This window comes from Hylobates moloch, unplaced genomic scaffold (assembly GCF_009828535.3).
Source record: "Hylobates moloch isolate HMO894 unplaced genomic scaffold, HMol_V3 SCAFFOLD_16, whole genome shotgun sequence".
Lineage (NCBI taxonomy): Eukaryota > Metazoa > Chordata > Mammalia > Primates > Hylobatidae > Hylobates > Hylobates moloch.
The window spans coordinates 59,508,923-59,526,610 of NW_026652291.1; the positions used below are offsets into that span (position 1 = coordinate 59,508,923).

The 17,688-nt window shown below is 42.9% G+C and overlaps 2 gene segments (V, D, J or C); both read left to right on the forward strand.

Annotated features, from left to right (window-relative positions):
* The window catches only part of LOC131381434 (T cell receptor alpha variable 41-like), a 175,309-nt gene extending 157,673 nt beyond the window's left edge, over nucleotides 1-17,636 (forward strand). Inside the window, 1 exon segment of the V gene segment in view lies at nucleotides 17,492-17,636. Coding sequence covers nucleotides 17,492-17,599 — 108 coding nt within the window.
* LOC116484549 (T cell receptor alpha chain constant-like) overlaps nucleotides 1-17,688 on the forward strand; it is a 544,481-nt gene that overhangs the window by 465,977 nt on the left and 60,816 nt on the right.

The window sequence follows — 17,688 nt, forward strand, 5'->3', positions numbered from 1 at the left end:
TGATCTAGACCATAACCGTCTTCAAGTTAAATTGCTCCTCCTCTTCTAACTGCCCAACCTCAGCTACATCTGACCATACCCAAGCACAGAGAAGTGGGTTTAATGGACCTTCACACAGAGGGACACATCCTCTCCTATAATGCTTCACACAGAAGGTTCAGACGTAACCTGAGTCCTGCTTGGAATAGCATCATCATGACTCTCTTGCCCTGGTGTCCTTGCAATATTCCTTGAAAGGCATCCCTCCCCCAAGGAAGGGCAGGCACTTAGCACAGCAGTGCAGTATAATGGCTAAGAGTGGAATCCTGGAGCCAGCCTGCTTGGGTTCATATCAGCTCCAGCTTTTACCAGCTGTGTGACCTTAAGCATGCCCCAACTCTCCAAGTCTCAATTGCTCCATCTGCAAAACGGAGATAGTAATAGCTTTTCTCACAGGACTATTGGAAAATTTAGTGAGGTCACACATGCAATACACCCAGCAGATAAATGATCTATGAATGTCAGGTATTGCTGTTGCATATTTAATTTAAATGTTGCCATTATTATTAAATAGACATATGAATAGAGCTCCTAAGAGTGTTACTCTCATCAATGCTGTTCAGGGAAAAGATGCTGAGTAAATCTAAATTTTAAAGTTGCAAAATCTAGCAAAAGATTGTTAATATGTTGTATCAATCAATGGTTAAAAAAAAAAAAGACTGACATCTTTAATTTGCTGTCAGTGCTGCAAGCATGTCCTAGAGCTCTGTGATCCCCTGAGACCTGTGATCCTCTGAGACATGAGCCAGCTGCGCTCTCCCCAAGTCCCTAAGAGCATTAGGAGTATGAGAACTGAGCCTTCCAGCCCCTCGTTCTTATGTCTTCCAAACGTTGTAACAGGCTTATTCATGAGAGGCCACAATGCATGATCAAATGACCCCATCACTGAAGAATAGGAGAGAGCCTCAAGATTCAGTGGCCTACTAATGACGTATTGCCCCTAAGTTTCTCCACCCCATCTTCCTTAAATCTATTGGCATCTGCAGCCTGCACCTCTCCCCAAGGTGCTGGGGGTCCTGCAGGCCCCAATCACTCTGCAGGCCCCACCCCCCACCAGTGAAGCAGAGCTGCCTTTCATTAGCCCAAAACTGCCACTCAAGAGGGGCCCTCAGACCAGGTGGGAGCCAAGAGATTTGGCAAACAACGTCAGCCTTGTCCCACAGCTTGGATCTTGCTCACTCATATCACTCAGAAGAGGGACTTCTCTCTCCGTTTCCTTTGAGGTGGGTGGCTTTGTTTTTGACCTTGTAGCGCCCTCTGCTGCTACTAATTATCCCATCTCCATAAATAGGTCATACTGGAGGTTGATAGAAAATAGGTCAGGGAAGGAAAACATTCTTTGTTCACAATTCGAGTCAAAGCTGCTGCTTCTGTCTCCATTCCCTTTTCAACTCTGAGACTGGCAGCTGCTTCTCTGTCGGCCCAAAGGGACAATCCTCCACCAGTCACCCAAAAAGGACTGTCTTTAAGGATATGAGATAGCACCCTAAGAGGATAAATGGACAGTTTCTTGTCTACAAAAAGCCTAATGCAACAGTAGAGGACATAGGGAAGTTTCTTTGGATGGATAGAGACAAGTGCATCTCTTTCTTATGAAAGAATAGAAACGTGATTAAAAAGGAAAAGCCTAGAAATGTCTGAACGTGTGGAAATGGGGGTGAGTGGGCTAGGGAAAGGATTTCTGCATCACTTTCTTCCTGTAGCAGTTCCATCCGAGATCCCTGGGACAGACCTGGCCAGATGAATAGCAGGAAGCACACCAGGCAGGGACAAGGTCCCGCAGACAACCTCCACCCCCAGGCTGGGACAGCGCCATGGGGACCCAGGGCCTCTGCTTTGGGGAAAGACCTTGCTGAGGGCCCCATGGGCAAGAACAAGTGTGAAGAACCCTACCATGGTTTTTTGCCCAATGCCCTCCACAAAGCCAGCATTTGAAGGAAAACTGTGAGGAAGAAGGGACACTCCATGGTGTTGCTGTTGCCACCTCTGGAGCAGCTTGTGGCAAGAACAGTCTTGGTCCAACCAGGTCAGTGATCCTTTTTATGATGGGGCTGTGTGGGACCTGACCTGACTCTTGCTAACCAGATTTCTAAAGCCATCTGCAGGGTCTTTTCTCCTATTATTCCCCAGGGCAGGGAGGGCAAACAGATTGTATCTCCATTATCAAGAGCTAACATTTGGTAGAGACTATCTGGAGCATGCTGGTAAGAAGGATTCTGAGGCTACATCTATACTCAGAGGAAGAGAGTGATGTGTCTATTAGCAATATCTACCACGGGAGCAGAAGCAGGAGGCAACCCCACACCATTTTGTCTTTCCCGTTCCTGCTCTCAATGTCATTCCCTGAAATGAGTCCTGCAGAGAAAGAATAATCAGAGCCAATTCTCCATTGGATTGTCCTTTTGGTAAAGGGCAAATTTTTCCATTTCTGTCTTTTCCATGGCTTCCCTGGGATCTCATGGACCATTTCGCCTGCTATCAATTGCTGTTGCCTGCAGCCTAAGAAATAAAATTTTTAAATAAATTAGAAGGTTCTATAGTTCTCTCTAAAATCATAAGCAATGTGTCAAGTCCGAACATTTCCCTGGTGTGATTTATTCATATATGGACTTGTCCTTGTATAATTAGCAGGAATAATCATACCCTGAGCCAGCTAGCAGAGCTCCTGGGGACAGAGACCACCCAGACAAGGTCCTTGTTCTCCTGAGTCACATAAAGGGAGTCACACCAGGCAGGAGTGGAACTCAGGTGCCTGAGGTCTAGTCCTAGCTCTGCTTCTGCCTATCTACATGATCTCGAGCAAATTTATCCCTCAGAGCTTCAGCATTTTCATCTCTAAAATGAGGGCATTGGCCCAGGCAGCTGTTAAATTTCCTTCCAAGTCTCATATTCTAGGATGCTAATGTGTAAAATTATAGAGCTGACCCAAGAGTTATTAATTCATATCCCCCTGTGCGTGTTGCTTGAACTCCTCATTGCCCAGCAAGAGGAAAAGGGAAAACATGCTTCTTCACTGGGGGGTAGCATAATTTCCTGGTTTACTATGTGTGACTCATCAGAGCCTGGAGGTCCAAGCCCATATGCCAACTTGAAATCCAGTTATTATTACATTTGGGAGAGAGAAAACTGCTGAAAACAGCCTTTGGGACACTATCGATTTGGCCAAAAAAAAAAAAAAAAGAAGAAGAAGAAGGCTCAGTCTAGTGTGATAACATTTTGTTATCTTGTTTATTATCTTCATCCCTGAAACACACTCTGCTCTCTCCTATCTCTGCTCTGAAAGACAGGAGGGCAGCCCTCTCCCAGGCAAAATGGGGCTCCTGTGGGGAACAGAGGAGTGTCTCTGTCAACAAAGTTGATGCCAGATCCCTTTCAACCATGCTGATGCCTCTGGTTTTTGTAAAGGTGCTCACTCCTGTGGGTACCGGCTTAATAGGAAACTGACATTTGGAGCCAACACTAGAGGAATCATGAAATTCAGCACGTAATATTTGGCAGAATTTTTTTTTCTATATGAAAATTATCAGTGAGAGATTCTAATGTGCCTTAACAAACAGGAACAAAAAACGATGTTTAATCCAATTCAATTTAACAAATATTTATTAAGAGCCTACAGTTTTTCCCACGGATCATCTGAGTCAGTTTCTGAGGAAACATTATCGTTGCCTTAAGGGAGCTGGGGGGTTGTCAATGGGCCAGAGATGAAAAATGACAACAGATTTACCTCTGGGACTTACACATGGTTAACCACAGTGGCCCTGGGTAAGTAGCTTAGCTTCAGAAGAAAATGTGCACAACGGCATGGGTAACCTAAAACACCGGGCAATCAAAATATTCTTTTATGATTGGCTTTAGCATGTATTTTATTCTTTTGTAGGGCAGGTTTATCTCACCAATTATATATTTTCTTAACTGATCTGTAAAATCTACAGGGGAAAAGTATTTTAAGAATTATATGTTTCTGCAATTAGGCTCCTAGCAGTCAACAAAGAAGTGGTACTTTTTGTCTTTCCAGTGATGAAAAAGGGAGCCTGGCATCCCTGGTGGCCCACCAGGGTCTCCTTCCCTGCCCTAGGTCAGAACCAGCTGTAAATCAGCAGGCTGTAAATCAGATGACTGTTCACGATGCTGGTCCCCTTTGTGTCCCTAATCATGCTAGAGATATGACCAGGGTCTGAGAGGAGGAAGTTACAGCACAGCACTAACAGGGACTTTTGGTAAAGGCCCTGGGCACTGTGTGAAGATCACCTAGATGCTCAGCTTTGGGAAGGGGACTGAGTTAATTGTCAGCCTGAGTGAGTACCTCGACTCCAGAGGTAGCTTTAGCGGAACCCCTCTATACCCAACACCTGAAAATCAGAGGGCTGAAACACTTGGCCAGATAATGAATTCTCTTATCCGGTGGGAAGAGGCTGTAAAGATCAAACCACCTTTCCTATGGGTAAGCAAGAGTCTGTAGATTATGTAAAGGCAGCAGCTCCTGTGGGAAGGAAGGAAACAGGAAATTTACATTTGGAACAGGGATGCGAGTGAGAGTGAAGCTATCTTTAAACCAAAGGTGTCAGGTTATTTGGTTTGGTTTTTGAATTATCTGGAAGTTCCAAAGAAAGAACACTTCTCCCTGAGGATTTGATTGCAAAATTCTGACTTCAAACTTCTAAAAAGATCAAACGTTAAATCAGAAAACTCTATTTCTCTATGTAATAAGTAATAAGTAGAGAACGACTTTTGTTTGCTTATTTTATTTTGTTTAGGAAATAAGAGGATTAGATACCCTTGTGGTGAGTGGGGAGGGCAGGGACATTTGCACAGCATTTCTGGATAAATTAGATCCAAATAATCAAATCAAAGACTCTCAGCTCAGAAAGTAATTAAAGATCTCCTCACTCACCTCTTTAATTTTGCAAATGAAGGCAGTGTAACTCAGAGAGGTTATGAACTTGCTCAAGGTCACACAACTGATCCTGATATCAAGGTCCAGGGCAAAGCCAAGACAGCTCATAGTTCTCACCAGCCCAGACCCAAGGGAGAAAAAAAAAATCATAGTCCTTGGCCACGGCAGCATCATTTGCATCCCAAACATTCTTTACCCAAGACTTAATAAACTCAAAAAGAAATCCTGAGTTCCAAAGGGAGATAAAATCATTCTGCGCCTGTTGAAAAAAAAAAGCAAGCTAAAATGGAACAATAGTTGAACTTGATACTAGGGGAAAGGTGCAGCCATCTGCAGACTGAGAGAAGGGTGAAAAAACAAAATGAAAATGCTAGTCTTGTCTTCAGACAATGATTATGACCATAGAACACTACCTATAAGTTCTGCATAGCTAATTTCTTTCCCAGTGGGGTTGATATTCTATGATAGATTGCATCAGCTATGTGATTGTTTTGGACCACAGAATATGTATACAGAATTGGCTTGTTGAGCCTTCTGGTGTCTTGAAGTGAAAATCATGTCTCTGGACATATCTCTCGGGCCTGAAGCCCTAGGCTAATGGAAAGAAAGATACCATGACCTATCCTTCCTCTGAAGCTTAGAAGTTGGAGAAAAATTCTAGTTCTTGGGAAGCTCTGCAAAGCTGGGTTCATTAAGCTGACGCCACAGGTTTTTGCAAAGCTCTTCAGCACAGTGTTTAACAAACCAGTGGCTCTAGGTTGACCTTTGGGGAAGGAACACAGCTCACAGTGAATCTTGGTAAGTGGAGGGGAGCATTGAATCCTCTGCCTGAATGTATCTATTTTATGCCAACGAATTGAGATATGGCTTCTTGCTCCATCTCTGCCACATTCAAGTCCTGCTTGGCTAAACAATGCTCATGGATGTGCACGTGTGCAGTGGGATGCAGCTTTTTCTAACCTCTCACAAAATCACGTAACCCCTTCACCAAACTGCTCGGTGGCTCTTCTGTGCCCTCATAGCCCTTCTAGTTTATTAGTTAGAGGAAGACAAGTGCCCAAGGGCTTTCATATTTTTAGGTCATTGTGAAAAGAGGAAGGTTAGCAATGTGTTTGCCTTCTTGGAAGGAAAATAATAATGATGATTTATTCATTGGTTTCTATATGCTAGTTGATGTGCTGCATTCTTTCTCTTATCACATTTAATCCTTATACCAGGTCTGTGAGTTAGGGGCTATTATTATCCTCATTTTATAGAAGAGATATATTTATATTTTATATTTCTATAGAAGCACAAAGATGTTGAATAACTTGTTCAAGCTGATGAAGTAAGAAAGAGAACCTGGAGTTTAATTCTTGGCACTCAGATTCCAGAGCTAAAAGCTTTTTAGTGAGGGGATTATGTCTAGAAGGAATGTCCCTGATGCTGTAGTCTCTAAGGTTGCTAAAATAATCGCTAAAGAATTGCGCTCTCAGCAAGTAAAGCCAGGGGTTGATCAACAGGACCACTGTGACCCAGTTACATATTCTTAGTCCTTACAGCATCATCAAGCAGTTGCTGTTTTCCCCACTTTACAAGTGAAGAAACTGAGGTGTAGCAAGTTAGGAAACTTGTCCTGAGTTTTAAACTCAAGGCTACCTGCCCCAAAGCTTGAGCTCTTTTAAATTAACTGCAACTGCTGACCAGTTAGATTAACTAATTACTTAATTAATAAGACAAAAGCCTAACAGGCTGTAAGGTAACAAAGTAATCAGATTTGTTCTATAGGTCCCCTCCCTTTTCAGGAACAGCTATACAATTGTATAATTTTATGCTTCCCCTGGGAGAGTGGGTGGAGCCCTGGCTCCCAGCCCGTGGTGGAAGGGTCTTGGCAGTATTTGTAAAGCAGTCTATGGGGGTGTAACTCAGGGTGGATCTGAAAAGCTGGTTTTTGGAAAGGGAACGAAACTGACAGTAAACCCATGTAAGTCTGAATAATGCTCCCAAATTTCTCCCTGGAACCCTGATTTCCAAATTTTCCATTCTGTTTTATAACCCAAGTCCAAACCACAGCAGTCCCACTAATGGATTCCAATGCAAACAACTGCTGGTGTATTCCTACTACACGCAGGTCTGTGCTGTTTGCCCTCACGTGCTATTTTATCTAATAGCTGAGAATGACAGTATCAATGGAGCATTGAGTTAAGGAGTCAGACTGTTCGAAGGCTTCATTCTTCATTATAATTGGTGAGATTTTCCATGGGACTAAGAGAAAATTGATTAACTCTCTGAGCCTCTATTTTCCTCCTCTGTAGAATGGGGGAGGCAGTTCCTGTTCCCATTTTACCACAGCAGGCATGCTGTGAGGGGATGTTGGTACATTTCCAACAAGGGGACAATGAGTGTGAAGAGAAAGGAAGGCCCCAGGTGGTCCGTAAACTCTTCCACCAGTCCCACACTATAAACAGCTGGTTTTATCAGAGGGATTCTTGGATGACAAGTAAGCACTTAAGTGAATATCAAGGGGAGTTTGGGCAACTGAGTTTTTGTAGATCCTCACATCATTGTGTGATACTAGAGCCAATAATAAGCTGACATTTGGAAAAGGAATAACTCTGAGTGTCAGACCAGGTATGTTTTAATGAATGTTATTTGTTTCCAAACATAAGCCACCATCCTTAGAAATTCAGTGAAAGATAACTGAATCTCCTGCCCAGTTATTAGCATCTTTCACCATGGGTCTTTCTGGAGAAAATGATAATGTGGGCAGCCCCTGACTGCAGCCCCTTTGGGACTGTTTCTTTAACACCTTTAAGTACTTGGGAATGTTAAGTGTGTTTTTGTTAATGTTGGAGATATGTGTCTGACAAATGGAATCTGAATTGAAGTTTTAGTGTGTAGGGGCAGAAAGCATTTAGAAAGGACAAAGGAAGGACAGATTAGACTAAAATACATACCAGTGGCTGGGAGTATGCAATGCAACCTAATCCAAAAGGAAACAGTGAGATGTAGCCTGCTGATTAAACAACTGAGCCAGCACTCCGTGTCAGCTGACTTGTCTTCCCAAAGCTTCCATGTTGGTGCAATTAGGAAAAAAATTGTCTAATCCCCATAACTCAAAATCTTGGAGCCAAGCTAAATTGGGTAAAGCCGTGTAAGATTTTCTGGTACTGACACTGACTACAAGCTGATATTTAGGGAAAAGTTAAGATCGAAAGCAAATATTCAAATTAGTCAGAAAGACCATGAACTTCTGAAAACAAGCCCCAGGGTGCTGTAAACTGCTGCATTTCTAATTGGGTCCTCATGGAACATTTTCATCTCCGCATCATCTGAGCTTTCTGCATCAGAGAAGCCCCTTTTGATACCCACTCACTTCTGCGTCCCTCATTGAAAAGGTGGCAACTAAGCTTAGAGAAGGATTCCCTAATCCAAATGCAATACTCAGGGGAATATTTTAAGTATTGCTCCATCATTCTCAAAACAAACCTAATTTCAATTAACTTGAATGTAGCTGAAATTTTGTTCCATAAGAGAATCTCTGTTTTCTATGATAATGGAAGCTCATTTCAAACAATTGTTTGGGATTTAACTTTTGCTCGTAATTCCCAAAAGGTACCAGCTATTCAATGAGTATCTCAAAATAAAACTACTTTCATGACCAATTATTATCCCCATTAGGAAGGCTAGAATCAGAATGTCCTAGTATGTATTATGTGAACTCCATGCGACCTTCCTAAAATTTCTTATGCCTAAAACAGCATAAGACAGAAAAGCATTTCCATGCTAACCTGTGTGTTCACTGGTTAACAAGGGTCTAAAGAGCAGATGAGTCAGCTGCTCTATTTCCAAACTGGATTGGCCATTTAGAGTCCTGTGGATATTAAAAATGATAATCAGGAAAAGCACACACAATTCCACTTTTATTTATAATTCCCATCTTTCCCAAAGAACTGTTATAAATTCTCTCCCAAAGGTGTTATATTCATCCTTCTTTTGGTTCCTCTATTTGTGATGTGTACTGAGATGAAATATTTGTTGAGATTCAAAAACCCCATGAGATTTAACTTAAGCTTTCCCTGTCAGAGAGATTCTAAGAGCTAAAAGATGGGAAACTGGTATTTGGGAACTAGATTAAAAAGAAAATCCAAATTAATCCCAAGGAGCAAGGCTCAATAGATAGTTATTTAGACATAGCATGTCCACCTTGCAAGCCTAGTTGCTCAGTTGACTGGACTGCCCCTATCTTAGTCTTGCCTGAAGAGAAATAAGTTGTTTGCCCCATACCTGTCTTGAGAAATGTCAGCCTCCAGACCTGAAAACTCCTTGTGATTTGGTTTATTTCTGTAGAGTTTATTATTATACACAGTGTTCTGGAAGTAATAGAAGAGTGCATTAGAAGCTCCTGCAAATGGAAATGAAATGTAAATTTAGATTGTAAATACATGACTGCAGTAAATAGATAGCAAGAAAAAGGGTGAAGAGATTAGAAATTTGCCACATTTCTCTAACCCTAAAGGGATGTTTCTATAAATAGTTTAAAACTACTGAAGACGAAGCAGGAGGAGGAAGGAGAACAGAGGCAAACAGATTTTCTCCTAATCCTTTCCATTTGGAAAAATTAGAAATGGTTTTTCAATCAAATTTCCCCGAGCAGAGGAAGAAACCATGTCTGTTCCCAACACTAAAGTTCCTGTGGGTGGGAGTCTCTAGAGTTGATTTTGAGGATGGCTCCTTGTTAGTGACAAGTGCTGGTAATGCTCCTGTTGGGGGAAGGGGTTGAGCACGAAAATAAATCCAAGTGTGGAGGGACAAGAAGATCTCACAGCGCAGGATTTCTCCTGGATTTTCCGCATCGCCTTTTCACCTTTCCTGTCTTAGCACGACAAATTAGGTCCCAGATGAGCAGGCCCTCGCATTCAAGCCAGAAATTTTAAGGAGTAAGCCAGATTAACTTTACTCAGGAGACCTAGTAGACTCTGGCTTTAAAGATTCTTTTAATCCAGCTGTTTTTGGGGAGAGCTCTGTAAAAGATGAAAGAAATGTTTTTTTAAAAAAGTTAAAATTCTATGGGGTGAAAACAGAGATGTTAAATATTTGATTGGCAAGGAAACTGGAAAATCTGGACCATGTCTACAACTGCTAAAGGAGGCTTTGTGAAGGAGAAAATGAGCAGCCCAAGGAGACCTTGCCCTAAACTCCTCTGACTAGTGAAATTCGGGCCATTCTGTGCCACAGCCTTGGACTGCTAGGAGGGCAGATCAGATGTCTTCCTCAGTGGGGAGAGGTGGGCCCTCGTTGGCAGTTTCTGTAAAGCCTTGTGCTGTGGTGTAACTCAGGGAGCCCAGAAGCTGGTATTTGGCCAAGGAACCAGGCTGACCATCAACCCAAGTAAGGATGACAGGGTGAAGCTACATGCAGCTGAGTACAGTCTTTTCCTTTCTCGACCATGTCCTGCAAGCTCTCCTTGAGGGACGTATACTCATTTTGCACAGTCCTTTGTAGAGAAACAGACCAGGAAAGACAGGAAAGCCCTCAAATTTCCACTTTTAAACACATCCCTGTAAAAACTGTCTTGCTTCCCTCCCCTTCTACAATCAGTTTCTAGTAAATCAGAATCCGGTGAGTTGATATGCAATTTCAATGAAAAAAAAAGCAGAGAAATAGTTACCCCAACAAGTGCAAAAAGTAGAAACTATCTGAGTACCAGCCAAGGGAAGATAATTAGGAAAGAAAAAAAAAGAAAGAAATGGATTACTGGAACCATGATGGCAGCTTAGTCACAAAGAAAATGATAAAAAAAATTAAAATTAAATGTTAAAAAACTTTAAAGATAGATATACATATGTATATATGTGTGTGTATATATATATGTGTATATATATGTGTATATATATATGTGTGTGTGTATATATATATATATCAGGGCTCTATTGCCCTCTGGAACCCCAGCACCCACCTACAGCAGCTGCCTTCTGGACTTATTAACAAATAACCTATAAACCTGTAGTTTAATGAAGAGTTGAGCAATCGAGACCATATTGACCCCCAGGACGCTTCTGCAAAGAGAAGCTTCTGTTCCTGTTTCTGTAAAGCCTTCTGTGGCTGTGAGAATAGCGGAGGTAGCAACTATAAACTGACATTTGGAGAAGGAACTCTCTTAACCGTGAATCCAAGTAAGTTTGAAGGGAGTGGGGGAAGGGGGTGTTCAAACACTTCTGATTTAAATTACTTGCCCCCTCCAAAACATTCCAGTTTAGGTTCCAAATCTATTGTTTGTGCTGGGGAGATATGGTGCCCATCAGAGGGATTAGAACTCCACTGTACAAAGACTAAATTGCTTTCAGCCCAAAACATTCCTATCATCCATCTTAAACAAGATTATTGGTGCAAGGAGAAAAACTGAATACAGAATCCTGAGGGATCCAGCTAAGGGTCAGGAAATGTTTGCCGAAAAGATAAAGAGGAAATTGGCATATTGTGACTGTGCAAATGCAGTAGACCAATATAAATTGTCCTGACTTAGATACTAACACTCCTCTTAAATTTATCGCCTGAAATAATGGGACCCTGCAATTTCATTAACTAATGCTGAAAATTCTATAAGCAGGCGACTTTTCTTCTTTTACCTTCACTTTATCTCTCTGAAAAGAACTGTTCTCAATCCCCAGTCTGGTAACTGAGGTCCCGTGGGTGGAACTGTCTGGTTAACTCAGGCAGAGCATTTAACCCCACTTTTTCCTTGGTTACCAAAATAATGGATTCAGCCTCCACTTTACTTAGTTCACCTGAGAAGGGGAAAATTCATCTGTCCTCTGAGTCATGAGAATAGAGCAGTACATTCTCTCCTTCAAATATACACCCACCCTTCCCTAATAGTAATGTGTGAGTACTTAGAAAAGTTTTTAAATGTTAGATATAAAAGCAAGGCACTGTGGTTGCTAATGGCACTTCTTGAAAATCTGTGCTGCTGGTGGACTCCTGAAAGTGGTGCTTATAAACTAAGGCTGGAGAATACTGACTTGTAAAATTCAGATAAAATGAAAATGGGAAAAGCTTATCAAAGGGCCCCAGTCTCCTAAGTGCCCTGATGTTGAGTAAAGGCCAAATGCCCCAGTTTTACTTACTCAGATCTGCTTTCTATGATTAAGAAGAGATGCACACCAGAGAGAGGCACTTTGAAAAACACAGCCCAGGCAAAATTCTTAAAAAGACTGGCTCTGGTGGCGGGGCAGGTGGTAAAGGACTCAGTGACACCGTGCATGCAGCATTGAGGGAGTTAATGCAGACTTGCTAACAGACAGCTTGGAATGTTCTGGGATAGGCCCTGCCTGAAGAACATGCAGTGTGGTTAGCCATCAAGTTCCCATGTGCAGAAGTGCCTTGCTCAGCAGGGGCAAAATCAGCACGTCTGTGGCAACAGCAACAATGAATAATATATGATGTTAAATCCCAGGCGTTCGGCAGTCTCCACTGAGGTCTTATCAAATTAAAGCTTCAAGGGGATTCATATGAACATCCCAGAAGACCCAAGGACTCAGTCGCTTTTCAGAGGGTGGGCAGCCAAGGCTAGGGACCAGACAGTAGGCTTTTTTCTTTGGTTTCTTACCGGAAACACACTAGGGCGGGGCTCTGCGGTGGGTTTCCCAGAATGCAGAGAAGCTAGGAGCCCCTCTCAGCACTTGGTCAGCCTCTTAGGAGACTGCGAACTGTAACAACTCCTACCCTTTAAAACGTTGATGAGGTCAGGGAGTTTGACAGCCTAACCAGGCAAAGAAAATATCTGTGAAAGGCTAGCATTCTTCCGGAGCTCTGGACAGTCATTGTATGCCAGATTTTCCATGCAGTGGACTCTTTAGCTGCAGGAACTACATGGCAAGGCTGGAGTCCAAGGAACCCATGATTAAATTCTGTTTTCCTGCAGTAAGTGGAACGCAGAGATTATTGCCACAGCAACACTTTGGTGCCTGTTTGAGGGCCTCAGCTGAGGGCAGGCATGTTGTTTTGCTTATGTGCTGTGGAGGCTGAAGAGAGGGTGGGACGCTCTTTAGACAGGGAATACTGTGAAATAGTGAAGAGATGGGAAGGGTTATTTGAATCCCTGACTGCTGTCCTTTAAAAAAATGGATATGTCTCCTTAGCTAAATAATAGCCTTTTTCTCTCACCCTTTTCATGATAGTAAGCAAGCTAAAACTTTAACCCTTTGTAATAAGTGGTTGCTTGAAGACATGACTAAACAGGCTAGCATAAATTCAGTCCAAAAAAAAGTCTGAGTTAAGAAAACTAAATTCAATTAAAGAGGTGTCTGTTTTTCATACCCTTGGGGGACAGGGTTTGATCATCACCACATTATGAAACCGCCTGGATTTTGCTCTTCACATTTTTTGTGACATCCAGACACAGCCAGGGTGACTCCCAGGATTCCTGTGGTTGTGTCTGTTGGCAACAGAAGCATTGTTTGGTCAAGGGATGAAATTTACAGGAACCCCAAGTAAATGTGCAAAAGCCTGCCTCTTAACAGAGACCTCACTTAACCCTACCACTGTGGCCACTGGGCCGCTCTGTGAGGTCAGAACACCTCAGGTGAGACTATGGAGTAACCAGATGTCCTGGTTTTCCTGGGATTCAGGGGTTTTCCAGGGCAAAGGTCTTTCTTTGCTAAGCCCAGAATGATCCCCAGGATAGTTAATCACCATAACAAGGCACAGATAAAAACTTTTTTCTGTGAGCTACTACTTACATTTCACCAAATTCAAGACTGACAAAAAAGCTACACTGTATGAAAGCTCAGTTAAATCCATCATTTTTATTTCTTATGCTAGGGCATGAAGGGAAGCTCAGGAGATACTGTTTCATGAGGCTACAGTCTAAACCTCATCTAATTCTAGTCAGTCTCCAAAAAGCTGAACACTCTCCTCTTGTCTCCTTGTAATGAATTCATTGTCATCAGAAACGTGTGACACCTCAAGGGGAGGGGAGGACGTGTCTTGAAAACTGATCAGAGAAATTGTCCTGAAAATGATGCTGTAAAATGGAAATGAGACCTTTAGAAAGAGAGATGCTGAACATGAGAAACCAGTAAGCCTCAAGACAAAAACCAGAGGAAATGGAGAGAGACGAGAGGCAGGAATCCGGACCTGGGGGAACGCGGCAGGTCAGTGTCCCAGTACTAGAGGTGGAAATGGTCTTCCGACCTTTGGTGGGAAGAAACTGAGCCTCACAGATCCAGGCCCCTTTGAGTGAGTTTATTCTCCCCAGAATAAAAAGAGGAGGAGGTCTGTGAGCTTCAGAAGTCCCCTTAGGGTTCTTGTAAAGGCCTCCAGTGCAGTGCTAATGCTGGTAGTGCTGGCTATGGAAAGCTGACATTTGGACAAGGGACCGTCTTGACTATCCACCCAAGTAAGTGTAACAAGACACAGCAGTATACTGGGAATTCTGGAATTTCACCCCAGTGTTAGGTTTTAAAGAACCAGATATTGCTTAAAATTAAGTGGTGTCCTCTGAGGTCCTTTCTCTTCTTTAATCTCAATATTCACAGGTTTCCTTTTGGACCCTGAGTTGTTAGGTCTGTCTCCCTGCTGCGTGTACAGCTGACCTTGACCCTGGAAAGTCAGAATCTTTCCTGCTTTCAGTGTCTTCTCTGGAGGTGATGCCCTTTTTTGAGGGAGCAGTCATCCTTTCCAAATGACTCCCTTGAGTAACCTGTTCTAATGTTTAGTAGCATTCCCTGTCAGAAAGTCTTTTCTTACATCAATCTTAAATTATTCTTGGTATAGCCGAGGTCGTTTCCACCAGCATCATCCACAATAAAGAGGAAAATTTAGAGCGGAGTTTGAATAGGTATGTGGTATTTTGTTCAGAATGGGTTTTAAATGAAAGCGGAGAGGGAAAAAATGAAAACTGAATGGGAATCTGAGGTCTTATTTCAAATCCCTCTATGTTTCCTGTCTGTCGTCTCCTTTTGCTTCTATAGATGCAAAACTACAGAGAGAAAGAGGGGGAGAGAAAGGATAGACAGAAATAAACATCCACTGTGTCCATTCCCTATCACTGAAACCACCAGGCAAGGGATTACAATTAATTCCAAAGAGCTTCAGATACATGGCTTAATACCTTTCTCCTCGTGGTGACTTGTATCCTGGCTGATAATTAGAGCAGATAGAAAGATTTGGCTTTGGTGTGTTTGCCGCTGCACCCCGCTGGGAGGAGACAGAAACTTGACTGTTTTTTGAGATTCATAAAGTTCCTTCTGTCAGTCGTTGTAAAACTCCCTGAAGCAGGGAGATGTGTGACAGCTATGAGAAGCTGATATTTGGAAAGGAGACACGACTAACTGTGAAGCCAAGCAAGCTGGAAAGACCTAAACTCACCGTGTTCCTTATGTACTTTTGCTCCCTTCCCTGTTTCAGGCCTTTCGGCTCTTTCTTGTAGGGATTCTAAGGGAGTCAAATGGAAATGGGTTAAAGACAGTCTGAAGCCCCGTGGGTGCTCAGAAATGATAAATGAAAGGAATAAGAGATAGAAAGGGAAACAAAGTTGAAAAGCAGGAATATGTCTTTCACTGCAGCTTGATAAGACTGAGATGTGAAGTGGGTGTCAGAAAAGGGCGTCATCACTCCAGTTGCTATTGCAGAACACTCTGTTTTCCTAGGATCTCTATCAAGGGCAGTGTCCTCTTATGCCAAAGGGATGAGTCAAGTCCCTATATTTCTGGAGTAGCTGCCCTTGTGCAGGCATAGTTGGTCAGGCAGATAGCACAATCCCAGTTCAGTGTGTATGGAGGAGGCCACCTGACATTGCCACCTGTATCTGCTCCATTCAGTGGCAGCATAAATCCATACCAGGTGGGTGTGGATTTGGAATATGCCAGTGCCACTACAAGGCTGAATACTGAGTTGCTGTGATCATCTTGAATGTGTGAGATGCCTCCATGTGAAGTCTGGTTCTAATGAGCAGGGTGCAGGTTGGACCAATATTGCCCATTTTCTGTTGAATTTCTCCAAGCCCAGTAGTGTGGGAGCCAACATTGACAGATTGACATTTGAGCTAGGGATCCTATTGACTGAAATATGCCAAAGGGATCTGAAAGGTCAAAACTGCCTTCAGAGCTCAGCCTTTGTTGTTAGCTCTCTGGCAGTTGTCATTTCAGCAAAATGCATCCACTTAGAAAGCGCAGCTCTTCATTAGGCAGACAAATGAGAACAACATATTGACCAGAGATAAGGAGTTGGGAGCCCAGATCTCAGCCTCTGAGAGCCTGGCATTTCCAATTCTTTAATCATGTGAGCCGGTGAGCATATGTTGTCGCAGAGAAAGCAGATCAACGGTGCCTGAGGACCTGGTGTCACCAAGCTAGGGCTTAGAGACGGAAATGAGATGCAGATGGAGATGTTGTGTGAATTGGGGAATAATAGAGAAGGGAGGAGGAGACAGGGAGTTCAATGATGCTTTTTAAAACCGGCAGCATGTGAGAAATTGTAATGACACAAAGGTGAAAAAGTATGTATTGCATATAATCCTAGCAAGTTTCCTACCATTCCCAACAGAATCTGGCCTCCCTACAGATCCTGTAGGTAATGCTGAATCGTACCTGAGATGCCTTTTGAAATGGCATCAAGACTGGGCTCTAAAATCTTTAAGAGTCACCTGTCAGTTATTGTAAAGGTTTGGATGGCTGTGTGACAACCTCCTACGACAAGATGATGTTTGGGCCAGGGACAAGCTTATCAGTCATTCCAAGTAAGTTTCCCTGGGATGTTGCCTGTGGAGTGCGGTGGGGCTAACAGTCTCATACATTAGGGCTTAAGTGACTGTGCAGACGGCATCGCGGTTGAGGACACAAAATTAAGAGAATCAAGATACATTGACTCTGATCAGAAGAAAAGGTCACGGAATAGCAAATATAAGTTTAGTCCTTAAAAGGTAGCACAGATAACATGGGACTTGAACGTGGCAATTTGAAAAACAACCTGTGGTCCATTAGCACATTCTCACTGCACATGAGGGATAAACAGGGGTGGGGGAATAAGCAATGGACATTGCATGATAGGGGTGCTAGGGAAATGAGGCAGGTCAGAAAGAAGCAAGGTGATCAGAGCCTCATACGGGGTTAATCTAGAGAAGATGAATTGTTCTGTAAGTTTCACAAAGAAATAAAGTCCAAAGATGTAATAAGGAGTCCTGATTAAAAACCACTTCAGAATCATATGATCATTAGCAGAGAAATTAAGTCTTAAAAGAAAAAGAATTCTTTAAATGCCCGAGCATAAAACAAATGGACCTACACCTTTAATTAGACAGCAAGCAGCACAAGATGCACGTTAGCCTTCCTTTTAATTCCCTCTCAAGAGGAATCAGTCCCTCCAGCTGCACATGGTCACAGCTGCTCTAAGCCCTGGAGATCCTTCCCAGTAATACCCTTGCTCCTGTGCCTGCACAGGGAAAGGAGATGCCTGCCTGCCTGCCTGCCTGCCTGCCTGCCTGCCTACCGGTCTGCTTTTGGTCCGCCGCTTGGTGGGGCCCAGGTGTAACCTCTGGCTGTCTCTTCTGCCTGGTTTTTGTTGAGCTTCCTATCACAGTGGAACACTGGCAACCAGTTCTATTTTGGGACAGGGACGAGTTTGACAGTCTTTCCAAGTAAGTCAAAGAAAATTTTCCATCACCATTGTGTTGAGCAAACCCTTTAAACTGCAGAAAGAGCTGTCAAAGTCTGCTACTCTATTTCTCTGCTTCTAGGTATAACTTTATCTGGACCAGAGTAAAGAGCCCCCCCCCC